General features: G+C 40.0%; 3 protein-coding genes across 9 annotated transcripts in view; all 3 read left to right on the forward strand.

Annotated features, from left to right (window-relative positions):
* Positions 1–14198, forward strand: part of Znf84 (zinc finger protein 84) — a 49233-nt gene extending 35035 nt beyond the window's left edge. For 5 of the 6 annotated variants that reach the window (XM_033762503.1, XM_033762504.1, XM_033762499.1 and 2 more), the window contains 4 exons: positions 1100–1485; positions 3062–3188; positions 3542–3637; positions 13781–14198. The gene's annotated coding sequence lies outside the window, so the exon portion shown is untranslated. Of the gene's footprint in view, positions 1–1099; positions 1486–3061; positions 3189–3538; positions 3638–13780 lie in introns of all 6 variants that reach the window. The other variant, XM_033762501.1, reaches the window with a different exon arrangement.
* Positions 1413–17747, forward strand: Znf140 (zinc finger protein 140). Its single transcript, XM_010604211.2, is given in 6 exon segments — positions 1413–1485; positions 3062–3188; positions 3542–3637; positions 13781–14486; positions 14488–14761; positions 14763–17747. Coding segments are annotated over 6 exon segments (1422 nt in total). The 5' UTR covers positions 1413–1476; the 3' UTR covers positions 14973–17747.
* Positions 3567–17981, forward strand: part of Znf10 (zinc finger protein 10) — an 83446-nt gene continuing 69031 nt past the window's right edge. The window contains exon 1 of one of the 2 annotated variants that reach the window (XM_019204536.2): positions 3567–3637. The gene's annotated coding sequence lies outside the window, so the exon portion shown is untranslated. Of the gene's footprint in view, positions 3638–13902; positions 13965–17981 lie in introns of those variants that run through there. The other variant, XM_033762505.1, reaches the window with a different exon arrangement.

Here is a 17981-nt window from a genome sequence, read left to right on the forward strand (position 1 = left end):
ATTCTTTCTTTAAATTGCTTCTTGAATCAGCTTAGACAACCCTATACCCGTTGTGCCAGTGTAGGTATCTCCAGTTTACACGCCCATCATCTCTGGGCTTCCAAGCTTAAACTTTCCTCCCTTAATTCATCCTTAAAAACAGTCGTCACCTTCCTCCTCAAAATTCTCGTGTCTTCCCACTTATTGTTCACTGAACAACATCCAAGTTTCTTTACAAAGTCCTCAAGTTTCATGTTTTTCCTCCCGGCGAGTGAATTTACCGATTTTCTTCCATGTTGTACAGCGCACTGTTTTTCTCTTTCGCTTCTTTTTCAGACACCGTACCCTCAACCTTGCCCAGTGTTCTTTGATTGAGGGCGTGGGCCCTCGGAGTATAACACTGGGTCCTTTTCTTCCCATCTTCTCCCCGCGCACTCAGCAACTCCGGGTCAGGGTGCTGTCCTGGCCCCCCAAGATCCCTCTCTGGGTGCCCGGGAAAGGAGGTCGCTGGGCTCTTCTTTCCCCCGCGCTCACCACGAGGCCTAGCAGAGCCTACCAGAGCCCGGGCAGTCTACGGCTGTGTTCTTAGGACTGCCCTCGGAACCCAGCAGATCGCCATGGCAGTCAACTACCCTAGACAGTCCAGGCTGCTACGCAACCCGCGGCAGCGTCCGAGCTGAGATCCTCGCGTCTTTCTCTCTCAGACCCTGAGGCACAGACCTCTGGTTCCCAAGGTCCAAAGGGCCAGAGGGCGTTGACCAGGCGCATAGTCTGCAGTCAATTCTGGGAATTGTAGTTCTTTGTGAGGTTTAGGCAGGCCGCGGGTGGTCCTGGGAAGAGTAGTTGTCTATGTCAGGAGGCCTTTTTCCTGCCTTTGTGCGGATAGCTATGGAGCACGCTGGGAGCTGTAGTAGGACGCAAACGCTCTTCTCCCCTGGCCGCATTGGTCTCTCGAAAAAGTAGTCTGGAGGATATCTCTGGTTGTGGGCGTGGCCGCGGGGCATCCTGGGAGTTGTGGAATGGCGGAAACTCTTCTCTTCCCTCTCCTGGGCGATCTCTAGGAACCTAATTGTGTAAATCTGGCCGACTTTGTTTCCGGTCGTTGTTGTCCTGTCCACAGGGCACACGGTGAGCTGTACGTAGTAGGGCCGAAACGGTCGACCCTCGACACCGTGGCCTGTGGGAAATGTAGCTGACCTGGCAGCGGTAGCATCGCTGAAGCTTGGAAAGGAGAAAGTACGCGACGCCTGGCTGAGTTTTTGGGTCGGAGTCGAGTGTGCAGGCTGCTACAGGGCCGTCCTTCCCGCGTCAGGAACTCGTGAGTGGCCGGGGTGCGCCTCCCTCCGAGATCGCCACTTCTGTGCCAGCCGACAGAGCACGGGTAGAACGCGCCTCCCAGCGGGCGCCAGAGGTCGGGCAGGACCAGAACCGGCCGCGCCAGGTTGGACGGGACTGCGTCCAGGTGCAGGCATTTGGCTCCAGCTCCCCTTTTCTGCTATGCCTCAGGTAAGCTGGTGCCGCACTTGTCAGCAGTGGGGATTGGGATCGCTTCTCTTTAGCTGCTGTCCCTTGCTCCGTGTGGCCCTTTCCGCCGTAATTCACTCTTTAGTGCGTCATGTTCTTACTGAGAGTCTTCCAGCACATGCGTCAGTGACTCATTCGCGCTGATCCCTGGAAGGCAGTACCAGCATCGCCTAAAATTTAGTAAAGATCATGCTTGGCCCCGTTCTATACCTTCAGAGTCGGAGGGAGCGCCGGGCAGCTTGCCCCTCCCGGTGTTCTAATCCGCGGCACATGGTATCTTGGGGACACAGCCGTGAATAAAACTCCTGAACTCACATAACCATTTTTGCAGATATGACTATGCGTTTCTTTAGCAAGGAACAGTGATGCTTTCATTTTGGTTGGGGCTAAATGCTGGTGATTTTTTTTTTTTTTTTTTTGGCTTTTTCGAGACAGGGTCTCACTATGTAGTGGAGACTGACCTGGAACTCACTATGTAGCCCAGGCTGGTCTCGAACTCCCAGCGATCCTCCTGCTTCAGCCTCCCGAGTGCTGGGATTACAGGCGTGTGCCACCACGCCCGGCTTTTAAATGCTGGTGATTGACCTTCACGGAGAGGCCTAACAGGTTCAACCATTCCAAATCACTTCTCATTTTTAGTCACTTACGTGGCCTACCTTTTGTCTTGTCTCCAAATCCCGAGGCTTCAGCATTTTGTTGTGGCACCCAATTTCTACCTCTGCTGCAGATCTGTTTCCTTGAGGAAACAGCCTATTTATTTATTTATGGTACCGGGAATCGAACTCAGGGCCTACCTGCCAGGTAGGCGCGGTGTCACTGACCTACATCCCCAGCCCAACCTCTTTATTAGTGAACAATCTTTTATTGCCTTTTAAACTTTAAAACTGTAAAATATAATTTTGCCATACTAGTTTTCCGGCATTGCTACTAGTTTGTGATATTTTTAATTCCTGTTTATGTGTTATAATTGTATCGACCATCAAGTCGTGCAAAACCAGGCTTAAAAGCAGGGTCCTATTCACCTAACACTGGAAGAGAGCTTTAGGTTCCATCTTGGGAAGTATTATATTTCCTTGTTGGGAGGTCTCTATTGCTTATCTTCCTTGTTCTGCGACATTGCTACAATTGCAGCTAAATTTTATAACCTTGATCGACTGATTGTGCATGTCTCATTTGAACGGTTCTGCTGCTATCTGCAGCAGCTAGCTATTGGCATGAAGAAATTCATAATAAAATGGGCTAATACTAAGGAGAACGTTTGCTTATTAAACACACCACTTGCGGAAGAGAAGGTTATAAGATTTTTGCAGCTAGAGTGAGAAAGAAATCCACATTCACATGTGTAGTCCTAAATCTTGGAACAAAATTGTAAATCATTTCATTGCAAATCATTTGGTTTTTTTTCTTCTCCTTTTTAATGAAACAAAAAAGTAAGGCTCTTAGTTTTATATTAGTGCTGGAAACTCATGGCTATATTCTCCACAGTGAGACTTATTCCTTGTTCAGAGACTTTGTGGGTATGGGTGCTGTTTGTGCACATATTTATGTGTCATTGCAGGGATCAGTGACATTCAGAGATGTGGCCATAGACTTCTCCCAGGAGGAGTGGAAATGGCTCCAGCCTGCTCAGAGAGATTTGTATAGATGTGTTATGTTGGAGAACTATGGCCATCTGTTCTCACTGGGTAAGTAGTTCTCCTTATCTCATTCAAGACATAATTTGATCTTTAGGATAGTTGTTGGAAATTTTGATTATCTGTCTCAACTGTCACAAGGGAGGTATGGTTTTTTTTTTTAAAAGTAAGTTTTAAATTGGGGGTTGTAACTTTAATGTCCAGGTATTGTTCATACTTCCATCTGACATTTATTTTATTTTATTTTTTTTGGTACCGGGGATTGAACTTGGGTCCTTGCACTTGCAAGGCAGGCCACCGAACTGCTGAGCTAAATCCCCGGCCCCCTGACATTTATTTTAATGGCCTCTCATTTCTTAGAATTTAAGGACTGATTTTGAATTTATTTCATTTTCTACAAGCAGGTCTTTCCATTTTTAAGCCAGATGTGGTTTCCTTATTGGAACAAGGGAAAGAGCCCTGGCTGGGGGAAGGAGACATGAGCAGAGATCTCTTTTCAGGTGAGTGAGTTAGAGGTTGGTAGGGGGAGTTTTTTTAAATTTTGATTTTTTGAGACAGGGCCTTTTTATGTTGCTGAGGGTGGCCATGAACTCACTATGTAGTTCATGCTGGCCTCAAACTCTAGGTGATCCTCTGGCCTCCCCAGTGCTGGGATTATAGGCATGCACCACCATGCCCAGCTTGTAGAGGAAATTTAAAAAAGAATAGCCCAACTAGTAAATGAGAAATGCTTTTCTATATTAAATGCTTTTTAGTATACCAGTTGGAAATTTTTCCCTTAAAGATAGGAGATATGTAGAAACTATGAAGTCTTGCTCATAGTTCCACAAGGGACCATGTCATACCCAGTTTTCCTACTTCTCCCCTACTTTTGCACAGATGGATAGTGGTATGTCCCCCTGCCCCCATGTTATCTCTTTTTTAAATTAATTATTCCTTTCTTCAGATTGGCATGTCTCTAGTACACGTTTATTTATGAATATTAATGGTGTGGTTCCATTTAATTATCTTAGATCAGTTCATTCTTTAGCTTTTTTTTTTTTTTTGAACTGAGGTCCTCACAACATATTCTAGGCCAGCACTTTACCACTGAGCTGCATCACTTGGCCCATTCTTGGGTAGTTGATGACCTATTCATCTATTCATACAGACTTCTAACACTAATGATATTTTAATCTTGTTAAGACTTAGTACAGAAACTAAGTGACATACTGTAGTCACAGTGTAATAAAAAAAATAAAGTGTGACAGGTATTAAGGAATTTATGACCTAGTGAGATAAAATATGTCTGTAACTTGAGTTAGAGATTAGCAGTTCTGCAATGAAAGAAAAATAATTTCTTTCAAGTTGGTATTTTGAGTTGATAATTTGGGTAGGATAGTAAAATCATAAAGGCAGGAAAATGGCCAGCTTTGGAAAAAAAAAAAAAGGCAAATTAGTTTGAGATATTCTTGGTATGAGTAGAGGATGGTGTTTCCAAGTGAAGGTGTCTGGTAATAGGCTGCTGGAACATAACTTCTCTGAAAGTCTTCACCTTTGGTTGATACTAGAATTGCTAGTGAGACAAATAAGGCTGTGCTCCACCCTTGAAGATTCTGACACAGATCTGTGGAGCTTAAATATATATATTTATGAAAAGTTCTGTTACTTTTATAGTTGATTCTGCAGCAAAGGTCTGATATTCAGAGATCTTTACAAAGTACTCCTGTTGAGAAAAAAGGAGGAATGTGTGCATTCAGTAAACAGTAGATTGTAAGGATGAGGGAACAGGCAACAGATGCTGTAAAAACTTGAGCTAAGGCCATAAGGCCATTAATGTTGTACACTACCAAAACTATTGTACACTGTCTTGGAGGCTGCAGAGAAGGAGTTGGGAAGAAGATACCTATGTGGCTAGAATCATAAGGCATAACAAGTACAGGGTGACTTCATTTAGTATATGTGCTGCCTAAGTGAGCACAGGGAGACTTCATTTAAATGTGAGATAAACAAGAAAAATGTTCTTTTCTAGATGTCTTGAACTTGGGGTGGGGAGGTCAAGTAGTCTTCCTACTTATGCTTCAGTTTCCTAAGTAGCTGGGACTATGGGTAAGACCACTGTACTCAGCTCTTCTAAATGTTTAAAAAAATGTAACAAAACCTATTAAACCACATATAAGGAAAGCAAGAAAAAAGGAGGACATAGAAACACTGTCTCAAATCCCACTACTTTAATATAGCTCTTGTCTTTTTAAAAGAAAACTCTTTACTGAACACATCATATAATGCATAGACAAATGTGTGGCCTAACAGATTTATTATCAGACAATAGCCATGTAACCAAGACAGTAAACAGAGCACTCACAGCCAGGTCCCCAAGCCATCTCTGTTTGTGCCAATCCCCAAACATAGGCAGGTTTCTGCTGTTATGTACAGTTGAATATCTCTTACCCAGAATGCTTAAGTCATTTTTGGATTTTGAAATATTTGCACAGACATTATTGGTTAAGTAATCCTAATTTGAAAATACAAAATCTGAAACTTTTTGACTGTCATCAGATTTTTTTTTTGGGTACCAGGGATCCAGCAAGAGACCCTGCACTTGTGAGGCAGGCGGCAGAACCACTGAGCTAAATCCCTGGGCCTGTCATCAGATTTTTAAATTAAGGATGGTCAATTGTAGTAACCTCCTTGGTTCTTCCTAGTTTCATTCATTAGTTGTTTACATATCTCTTCACTATAGTTTAGGTTTGCATGTCTGTGAGCTTTTTATTATGCCTGCTTTACTTCTCAAATTTAAAAAAGATTTAAGCATGTTGCACATTGTTCTAGTCATTTGTTCCATTGTGTGAGTATGTGTAGCACAGTTTTCCCAGTCTGATGTTGAGGGCTTCTTGGGTTCTCAATTTTAGAAATGTTACAAACAACATTGCTGTTTTATCTGTATCCTGGCATACTGGCACAGGTTTCTCTGTGGTATACACCTAGGACTGGAATTGTTGGGTTTAGAGGGTAAGGCACCTCCATAGATAATGACAAAATGTTTTCCAAAGTACTTTTCCTGACATGTATTTCCCTAAACAATAAAAGGTTTCCTGTTAGGAATCAAAATTTATGATGAGGCATCATGATCTTTACCTATCAGAAGGGTGTGCTGTGATAGCTTGTGTTTTTTGTTTATTTGTATGTTTGGGTTTTTTTTTTGTTTTTTTGAGGTAGGGTGATCCTCCTGCCTCATTTGGGATTCAGGCATATGCCACCATGCCCAGAGGTAGCTTTTGTTTTAAACTTGAATTTCTTTGATTCTTGGTTAGGTTGGGTACCTTTTTATACATTTATGAAATATTTAGCTGTCTTCATTTGTGAAGTACATTTTAAAGGTTTTTCTTCATTGATCTTTTGGGTTCTCACTCCAGAATCTTCTTTCAAGTTAGACATGTCTGTAATCTCAGCACTTGGGGAGGCTGAGGCAGGATGGTGGCAACTTTGAGCCCAGCCTGAAGAACTTAGTGAGATCCTATCTCAAAATAAAAAATTCAAAAAGGGTTTGAATGTAGCTCAGTGAGAGGGCCCTGGATTCAATCCTCAGTACTGAGAAAAATTTTTACTTTCATATGTGGCTTATTTTTTCCCACCTAATAACCTCTTTTGATGATCAGAAGTTTTTGATTATAGTTTAGCCATATTTACCAGTTTTTTTTCTTTATGGTTAGTACTTTTACAATTTTACCTATTTAAGAAATGTTTCCTAAGCTGGGTGTGGTGGTGCACCCCACCACTTGGGAGGCAGGAGAATCACTGTGAGTTCAAGGCCACCCTGAGCTACATAGTTCAAGGCCAGCCTGAATTGCATAGCAAGACCCTGTTAAAAAAACAAACAAGTGTTTCCTGATGAAGAAATCACAAAGACACTTTCTTATATTTTCTAGCAATCAACTTTGGTATCTCTGTATAGATCCAGTTATTTATGATGTCACTTATTGGCACATCTGTCCCATCCTCATTGTTTCAGTAGAAACTAAATGTTAATTTTTGTATTTGTGTGTGTGGGTCCTCTATTCTATTTTTCTATCTTTGCCCAAACCTATATAGCCTGAGGTATAGATTTAACAATGTGTCACATTTTACTGCATTTACTCCCCACTACTGTTAAGGCATATGTTTAGATGTCTCCCCAAAGCCTCATGCAGTGATAGATGGGGCTTTTTCAGAGGTGGCTGGATCTAGAGTGTGAGTCTGATTCATGATCCACTGCTAGGATTGAGGGTGCTAGGATTCAGGATGAGTGATTAGTCTGCTGATCAGTTTAGCACAGCCCTAATCCCAGTAGCCTGGATATAGTATAAGGGAGAGAATTAGAATAGGTTTGGAGATGCTAGGTGAGAAAGGAAAGCTGGAACACCTCAGGCTGTATTCGATGGGAGATTCTGAGCTCAGAAGATTAGATGGCTGATAGAAATCCTGCCAGTAAAGACCAGGCATGGAAGGTTTCTGCTGGGAAGAAGAACTGCATTGGCTATTGTTCTCTGGACAGTGTGTGTCATACTTTGGCAGGAAGTTTGTCTGCATTTTGTTCATGTCCAAGACTTTGACTGAGACTAAGATTAAGGGCAGCAGACTAATCTGGCAGAAGAAATTTCAAGGCATTCTAGTATTGAGGCAGTAGCATGGCTACTGTTGTGGGCTTTTAGTCATATTTTATGTTGAGAATCAAGTACAAAGAACCCAGCAGAAAGATTTAAAACATTGTGACTTTGGCCAGAAGTTCCACTTTTGCGGCCTGCAAAGATGGAAGAGGGGAGAAATTAGTCACTGAAAAGATTAGCAAGAAAAAGCCAATTATTTCAGAAGAAGACAACAAAAAAGGTGGCCTGAGGGCATCACAAGATCCAACAGGACTCCAGCCTTTGCAGCTTCACACTTTGCTTTGAGAAGAAGGACCCAGTGTACCATGTTCTAGAATGGTGGAGGCCTAGGGAAGTTGCTTCTTGGGATTTGGTTCATAGGCTCTGGACCGCTATAGCCAGGATATATAAGGAAGCTTGGCTATTGTTCCAGCTGGCGGTGAACCTTGGCATCATTCATGTGGTGCTTGTTTTAGGTGCATGCAGAATGCAAGAGTTGTGGGGTCAGGAAGGCTTCCACACAGATTTTAGAAGAAGGCTTAGGAGGTCACACAGTGTGCCCCTGAGAGGGTAATATGTGAAGGTGTAAGTGTGAAGCCAAAGGTGAACTGGAGACCCCTGAAGGTTGGGGAATCCAGGAAAGTGACTAATCTAAGGAGAGCTGCAAGGAGTCAGTAAAGCTAGCCAAAGAAATTAGCCATGGGAGCTACAACCACCAGAAGTGTCATAGGGAAGGAGCCACCTAACCCTTTGGGGTTTACATTTTGCCACAGATTGCCTCAGATGCTGGACGTGAAACTATAGGACTTCATGTTTGTCTTGCTGGGTTTTGGACTTGCTTTAGACCCATTTGATTGTATTCTATTTGTACTTTTTGGAATGGTAATGTCTACCATGTGCCATTGAATGTTGAAAGTGTTTAACTTCCTTTTCATTTGTACAGGATCTTGCAGCTAAGATTGCCTTAAATCTCAGAGGAGACTTTGGACTTGGACTTTTCAGCAATGCTAAATCTGTTAGGACTTTGACAACTCTTGGAGATAGACTAAATGCCTTTTGCATAAAGGGATGTCCATGAGTCTTTGGGCGGCCAGGAGTGGAATGTTACAGCTTGTGCCTAGATGTACCCCTAAAGCCTCATGTAGTCATAGGTGGGGCTTTTTCAGAGATGGCCGAATCTAGAGAGTGTGATTCATGGTGTGGTGCTAGGATTAAGGGTAAATGATTACCAATTCAGTCCAATAATTGGTTTGGCACTGCCCTATTGTTGATATCCTGGATACAATTTAAGGGACAGAAAAAGGCTTGCTTTTCCCTTGCTTGATTTGCTACCTTCTGTCTGCCATGTACTTTTTCTCCTCTGTGATACTTGTCTGCCATGCCATGTTGCCTTGGAGCCAGCTGACTATGGACTGAAACCTCTACAAACTGTGAGCCAAATAAACCTTTCCTCCCTTAGCTTTAAGCATTGGGTATTTTGTCTCAGCAACAAGAAAAATAACTAAGACAACTGTTAAATTTAACCAGGGCTACCATTTAAAGTTTGTGCTGTCATCTAGTTCAGATCTAATAATTACCCGAATTATAGAGATGTATGGGTAGTAAAGAGAGGTAGACAAATTGGTAACAAATTAAGTAGGTAGACTGAAATGACCTAGTGAGTGACTAGATGGCAGACATGAGGAAGGTTGAGGAATTATGGTTGCCATCACTCTCTAGGTTGATATTATTTCCTAAGAGAAAGAAGAATGATCTGGTTTATGGAGGAGAGCTAAGGTTATATCAGTTTGAGGCCTGCTGAATTTTGTTGTCTGTGGGACACATTCGTCTGTAAATCGGTGGCCAAGTGTGGTTACAAATGCCTGTGATCCCAGCACTCTGGGAGGCTGAGGGAAGAGGATTACATGGATAGGGCCGGCACAGGCAACTTGGTGACTTAGCAAGACCTTTTTTCAAAGTAAAAAATGGAAAAGGCCTAGAGTTACAGCTTAGTGTGAAGGTCTTAGATTTAAGAGTACTGAAAAAATAAAACATGACAGAATATCCCCAAACCAAACAAAACCACTAAGCAAATGAGTATTATATTCTATCCTTTACCCTTGCTTCTTAAACTCTAATCTGTACTTAAACTACTTTTGAGTTTTGTATCCAGTCCACTCTCCTTATTCCCTAAGCTGCTGAGAATTGCAAAACACTGGCTGGCTAGGCAAGTGTTTTATTACTGAGCTACTCCCTAACTTCCCAATTTTAGTCTGCAAAAGAATCTGGAGAAGTTTCTGACACATATTACCAGACCCTACCTCAGAAATTGTTATAAAGATTGGGCGGGATACATGAATTTGGCTTTTTTTTCCTTTTTTTTTTTTTTTTTGGTAGTACTAGGGTTTGAACCTAGGGCCTTGCAAATGGTAAGCAAGTGCTGTACTACTGAGCTCCATCCCCAGCAAAAAAATTATGGGACAAGGTCTTGCCAAGTTTCTCAGTTTGGCCTTGAACTTGTGATCCTCCTGCCTTATCTTCTGGAGTAGCTGAGATTATAGGTGTGTACCACCATGCCTGGAGAGATGTTTTAAATTAATAAAACTTTAATTTGAGGGAATAGTTTTAGGTTCAAAACCAAATTGAACCAAAGTGTAGAGTTCCCAACTACTCCTTGTCCCCCGACACAACTACTTTCTCTACTATTGATATCCTCTACTACAACAGTACATTTTATATAAGGGACTTAGGCATGTTAGTATTCCAAGAGGGACCGAGAACCAGTCCCCCATGGATACTGGGACAACTGTATTCTCCTTTCTTGTTATATTAATTTATATTAAGTATTATATTGAACAGCAGTAGTGAAGGGGATATATTTGACTTGTTTCTGATCTTAGAGGAAAGCTCCAGTTGCTTACTATGAACTATGTTACCTGTAGAGTTTTACATGTTTTTTTAATAAGGTTGATGAAATTCCTTTTTAGTCTTGTTTTGCTGAGATTTTAAAGTTCATGAATGGGTGTTGGATGTTACAAATGCTTTTTCTGTATTTTATCATATGATTTTACTTTTTAAAAGTCTGTTAATGTGATGGATTACATTAATTGATTTTCAAATGCTGAATTAGCCCTGCATACCCATGACAAACTCCACTTCTTCCTGAGATATAATTCTTTTGATAAATATCATTGGGTTTGATTTGCTTATATAGTTATCCCTTGAACTCCACAGAAGATTGGTTCCAGGAATGCCTACAGAAACCAAAATCTACACATGCTTAATCCTTTATATAAAATGATGTAGTATTTGCATATAAGCTATGTAAAACTTTCTGTATATTTTATCTCTAGATTAATTATAATACCTAATACAATGTGAATGCTATATTTATTGTACTGTTTACTTAGGGATAATAATGAGAAAAACGCCTTCATATGTTCAATACAGTTTTTTTCCTGAATATTTTCAATGTGTGGTTGGTTGAGCCCATGGATATAAAACTAATGGATACTGAGGGCTCACTGTATTTTATTGAAGAATTTTTACATTTATATTCATGACAGACACTGATCAATAGTTTTCTTGTACTATCTTGTCTGGTTTTGATATTGGGTAATGCTGGCCTTATCAAATGAGTAAGTATTCTATCTTCTATCTTTCAAGACATGAGAAAATTGCACACCTATTTGGACTTAGTGCTTTCTGTATTGAAAGCTTTTAATTATTGATTTAGTTCTTGTTTTTTCTTCAGTTGATATAGGCCTACTCAGATTGTTTCTTGTGTCAGTTGTGGTAATTTTTGTCTTTCATGGAATTGGTACATTTCACCTAAGTTATCAAATCTAGGTTACATTCACCTAGGTTATCAAAGAATGCTCTTTGCATTTCTTATTTTTACAATGTCCTGGTGTTATGGCTTGTGTCTTGATGTCCTTCTAAAGCCTCATGCAGTCTCAGGTGGAGCTTTTTCTAGAATTGATTCATGGTGCAGGGGATTGAGGGCATGAATGCTACCTGCCCTAAGTAATCTGTATAAGATAAAGGGGGCAGAAAGATGCTGTTGAGGGCCCCCCTTCCCTTATTGCTTTTGTTGTCTTGTGCTGCGATGAACTGTTGCCCCTCTGCCGTCCTGCTTGGAGCCAGCCAATTATGGACTGAAACCTCTATGAATAGTAAGCCAAACAAACCTTTCCCCCTTTAACTTTGGTTATCAGGTATTTTGACTCAACACAATGAGAGAATTAAGACACCAGGGATCAGAAGTGATGTCTCCTCTTTCACTGCCAATTTGGTGATGCGTGATATATTTTTTCTTAATTAGCCCAGTGAGAGACTTGTTGATTATATCAGTCTTTTTAAAGAACCAGCTTGATTTCCTTGCTTTTTCTCTGTTGGTATCCTGTTTTCATTTTCATTGATTTCTGCTCAATTTTTATAATTTTTTATTATTATTTTCAATTTAATTTGCTGCTTTTTCCAGTTATCTAAAGAAGCTAATGATTAATTTTAAATCTTGTTTCTTTTCTAATACAGTTTGTGCATTCATTGCTATATACTTCTGTCTAAATACTGTATTCCGCTATATTTAGTCAGTTTTTTCATTTGGTTCAAAAGTTTTAAAACTTTTTCTTGATTACACTATTTAAGAAAAGCTTGTATTTATTTTTATTTACTTCTTTTTTTTTTTTGGTACTGGGGATCAGACTTGGGACCTTGCATTTGTGAGGCAGGTGGTGGCACCACTGAGCTAAATCCCTGGCCTGTCATCCCATCATTTACTTCTTCTTTACTGATGTTCTTTTTTTTTGTTTGTTTTTAAATGTAGATCCATATTTCTGGCCTATACACTTCTCTATCTTTCTGAAGAACTTTTTCAACATTGCTTGCAAAGCAGGTCTACTAGAGAATAATAGTATTTTCCCCCATTCCCCAGCCCTGCCCAAGAATTTTGTAAGTTATATATGTCATAACCTTTTATCCTTAAATATGTTTGTATTTTCTAAGAAAGATATTAAACAGTTGGCCTGGGGATTTAGCTCAGTGGTGTCACTGCCTGCCTTACAAGGGCAAGGTCCTGAGTTTGGTCCCTGGACCCCCCCCCAAAATACATATATATCAAACAGTCATAATAAAAAATTGTTTGAAATTGAAAATGTGATGAAATTCCTAAAATTCAACCTTGATAAAAATCAAGCCTATGCTTGTCTATCAGAGGCCTTTAGTGGAAAAACCCTATGTTCAGAGGATGGGGTTAAAGTGAGGTCGTAGACAGCAGTTTTCAGAGAAAATCTTTTTTCCCCTCTCATTTAAGATAGATTATTATAAGCTGTTCCCAAAAGCACTAAGCTAACACAGTTTGGTGTCTTGGAGGAATACTTACAGCTTATTAACAGTATTATGAAATTGCCATTTTGAGAGAAGTAGGGCAGCAAATATACTTTGAATAGAGACAAGGAAGATTAACAACCTATCCTTCACAATTACTGTCTTCCTGATCTGTTTCTTCTCCTCCAGTTACTTATATGTACTTTTTCCCCTTATGTATACATATCTCAATTACTAGGCACACTCCTCAAATTTCATTTATAAGTGGCAGCTATGAAAGCCATGGAATTGCTAATTTATTTTAAAAAATTCAATTCTGTCATTAAGAAGAATAGTAAGCCAAGTACAGTAGTATCTACCTGTAATCCCATCTACTGAGGAGGCTGAGGCAGAAGAATCACAAGTTAAAGTCCAGTTTGGGCTTCTTAGTGAGACTCAAGATAAAAAGTAAAAGAGGACTGGAGTGTACATCAGTGGTAGAGTATTTGCCTAGGAAGCATGAGGCCCTGCATTTAATCCCCAGTAACACACACACATTCATGCACATGTGCATGGGCAAAAGAAAAGAAATGGATCCCTTTTCAGCACTTGGGAGGCTAAAGCAGGAGTTTGAGGCTAGCCTGGACTATGTAGTGAGTTTGACAGCCTGAACTCAGGAAAAAACAAACAAACAAACAAAACATTTACTATTTTTTTTTGTTTTGTTTTGTTTTTTGTTTTGGTATCTTTCAGTGTCACAGTCAAATGGTGAGATCAAAGACTTTTCTCCAAAAAATATCACTTACGAAGATGATTCATCCCAGTATTTAATAATGAAAAGAATTGTAAGCCAACATCCCACATGTTCCACTTTGAAAAGAAACTGGCAATTTGAGGGTGGCAATGAGGTGCTGCAAAGGAATCAAGGTCATATCAGGCAAGTGGTATCAGGCAAGTCTCACCAAGAAGCTCTGACGCAGCACATGCGCATAACTGTGGTAGAGAGGCCCTACAGATGCCAAGAATGTGGAAAAACATTCAATCGGCGCTTTTCTCTTGTATTACACCAGAGAACTCATACTGGAGAGAAGCCCTATGTTTGTAAGGAATGCGGTAAAACTTTTAGCCAGATCTCAAATCTTGTGAAACATCAGATGATACATACTGGAAAGAAACCTCATGAGTGTAAGGACTGTAATAAAACATTCAGTTACCTTTCATTCCTCGTTGAACACCAGAGAACACATACTGGGGAAAAACCTTATGGATGTACTGAGTGTGGAAAGGCTTTTAGTCGTGCCTCAAACCTCACCCGACATCAGAGAATTCATATGGGAAAGAAACAGTATGTCTGTAGGAAATGTGGGAAAGCCTTTAGCAGTGATTCATAACACATTTGCCACCAGATTATACATACTGGGGAGAAACCTTATGAATGCCTTGACTGTGGAAAGCATTTCGTCATTCCTCACATCTTGACATCAGCACATCCATACGACTAAAACCCCCTATGAGTGTCCTGTGTGTATGAAAGCTTTCTGTTGCCACTCATTCTTTATTAAACATCAGAGAATTCATGCCAAAGGAAAGCTCTCTGAATGTGATGAATGTGGGAAAGTGTTCACTTGGCATGCATCTCTTATTCAACATGCGAAAATTCATACTGGAGAAAAACCCTGTGCATGTGGTTAATGTGACAAAGCCCTCAGTAGGAGCTTTTCCCTCATCTTACATTAAGATAACTCACACTGGAGAGAAGCCCAGTGTATGTAATGTGTGCAACAAATCTTTCAGCTGGAGCTCAAACCTTGCTAAACATCAGAGAACGCATAACCTAGAGAACCCCTATGAATATGAAAATTCATTTAGTTACCTTTTTCTTTTTTTAATACTGGGGATCAAACTCAGTACCTTGTGCTTTCGAGGCAGGTGTTGGAACCACTGAACTAAATCCCCAGCCCACCACTCATTTCTTGTTGAACACGAGTGAATCATACTCTGAAAACCTAAGAATATTTAGTTAAAAACAAACAGAAAAATAATGCCTTTCCCTTTAGAGAGCTCTTGGAAAGAAGTTTTATATGAATGTGTTGAATTCAAAGAAATGTGGCCTTTATGTTACTCATCTTGAGGACACCCCCAGGAATATGTGGGACAGCTATTAGTAGCAGTTCATTCTTTTTGCAACATCAGAAGACAAAATCAATATTGAGATGATTTCATTTGGTAATATCCATTATTCTGTATTTGTAAATATCTTCCAAGAAAGAGTACATATCAGATAGATGTGAGGAAGCTTTTAGAGATCAGCCTTCACCCTACATATCTGTCAGCTCTACCAGTATATGATAAGGAAAAACATTACAAAAGGGTACTTTGGACATCAGATAATTCATAAAGTGATTTGGGAAGGACGATATGAAATAATTAAAATTTTAAATACTCTTGAAAGAGGAAGCAACTCTAGGTGAACGTAGGCTGACTTTATGCAGTATATCAAACATGGGAAAACTACTGGGATAAAAACTATTACTGTGTGATGAGTAACAATAATTTTAGATTGCTGGACAGAAACACTGTAAGAAAAGGTCTTTTTTGTATTTGGAGAAGATGGGAATTTTAAACTGAATTCACAAAAGGAAGTTATGAATCTTTTGGGTTGTAATAACCTTCCATTTGCTGATTTCCTCCACAGCAGGTGTGATTGTGAAAGTGTAACTACCACAGTTTTGACACGAACAATGAAAACTACTGTACTATTTTTGTACAAATATACCATTACGGAAACACTTTTAGATATCATGTGGTTTTACCTTTAAGACAAGAGGATCTAGATTTAAAATTATGCTAAGTGACATCTATATTTGAACCTGACCATAGACTGTCTGAAATAAGTTTAAGCTATGCACAGGAAAATCCCCAAGCAGTTTTTATCATTGTTCCCTTTAAAGTGAGAAGAGTTGTTGAAAGCGCATATTTAAACCTGTTCTGGCATTATCAGCTGCCCAGCTGGCAGAGCTCACACCATCAGATTGTTTACTTTGATTGAGAAAGTAAGCAATTTTATACAATTATAGGATGAATGGAGGTAACTGTTAAGCATTGATATTATAGTGACTGTATCAAGGACATGTCTGTCAAAGCTTTTATTAGGTAAATATCTCATTTCATTGGAGGAGGTGGAGTTGACTTTTTGTCCCAGTCATGTAGTAGATTTACATGCATTACCAGAAGCATTGTATTTCCCCAGACCTGCATTCGGTATGGCATTTTTGTGTACACATTTGTGAAGCTTCCTAAAACACTGAAAGCTTCCTAAAACACTGTTTAGGAGAAGCTGTTTAATCTTAAAACCATATAATGTCTCAAACACTCATGAAAGACATGCCTTGAAGGATTTGGGTATCCAGTATCTGATTCACTTTTCTCAGGTAGTGGTTGTAAATCAGTATACCCAGGGCTGGGGATTTGGCTCAGTGGTTCTGCTGCCTACCTTGCAAGCACAAGGGCCTGAGTTTGATCCCTGGTACCAAAATAAAAAAATCAGGTTACCCTGAGCTATCAAAAATATTGGAGAAGTGAAACATTTTTCAAATTGATATTATTTAGGATATACCGGGTAGCTTCCATTTTCTGATCCAGATCTAAGCCCCACCCTCCTATCCCTCAATGGGATCTGTCCTCCCTCATTCATAGGGAACAAATTTCAAAGCCCTGAGTGGGTATCTGAACACTTTAACATTTATTCAGGCATACAGGAATATCAGAATGGATTTTCTTCCTTCTCAGAATGGATTTTTGATGGTACTGGGGATTGAACCCAGAGCCTTTACACTTAGGTATATTCTCAGCCTTTTAAAATTTTAGATCTTGAGACAGGGTCTAAGATACCCAGAATGGGTTCAGAGTTGATATTCTCCAGCCTCAGCCTCCTAGAGTGCTGAAACTACAGGTATATACCGTCATTCCTAAAAATGGATCTTTTAAATGAGCAGCTATAGTCAACCTTGGAGAAGTAATAAAACACTCCCTTCAAGGAAGTAAGAAATCACTCTAGTGATGCATGTACCATCATCCTTAACTCTGAGTGCCTGTCTCTCTAGGCTGTAAATGATATTGGGAGCTTCTAGGAAGGAAATAAGATCCCAGTTTTAGTAATGACAATGGCATGAAATCTTGGCATGGTAGAGGCTAGGCACAATGAGAACAAGTTTTAATCACATATTTCTGTGGCAACAGATAAATAATCATGTTATTCCTAAAATAAAATATATGGGTGGTATCCAAAGTGCTATTTCATATATTTAGGTAGGGACACTACACCTGGCCAGAAACCAAACTGAAATCACCATAAGTAATGTTTGCATCATTGGCTCAATTCCCAGAGTGAAGCCAGCTCACAACCCTGAAGTTCCTCAACTGAGAGAGAGCCTTAGGTCTCATTGAACATGTAGAGGCACCTTGGTTCATGAACTTAATTTGTTCTATGATTCTGGGGAAGATGGCCAGAGTTGTGTTAACCACTGAATGTGGAGTTTGAACAGCAGCAAAATTTTGCTGAACACTTGTGAACTGAATTGTTCAGTGAACAGAAATGTTCCTGAACTGAGATGTAGTACTATGTAGTTGAATGGTAGAACAGTCTTAGAGTTCAAATCTCAGTACTGCAAAAATTAAAAAAGAAACACCCAGCTATTTCCCTTCTGGTAGTAGGTATCTTTCCCAAAGAGCTAAAGACATCACACTACAATACATGCATACCAGTGTTCACAGCAGCATACTTCATAATAGCGAAATCTTGGAAACATATTGTATATCCATCACTAGACTAGTGGACAAAGAAAATATGGTAGCTATACATAATGGAATACTAAGCCATAAAGGACAGATTTGAGACATCTGTAAAAATGGATTCACCTGTAAAATATGCTGAATGAAGTAAATCAGACACACA

This window comes from Fukomys damarensis, unplaced genomic scaffold, assembly GCF_012274545.1.
Source record: "Fukomys damarensis isolate Sample0158 unplaced genomic scaffold, DMR_v1.0_HiC HiC_scaffold_12, whole genome shotgun sequence".
NCBI lineage: Eukaryota > Metazoa > Chordata > Mammalia > Rodentia > Bathyergidae > Fukomys > Fukomys damarensis.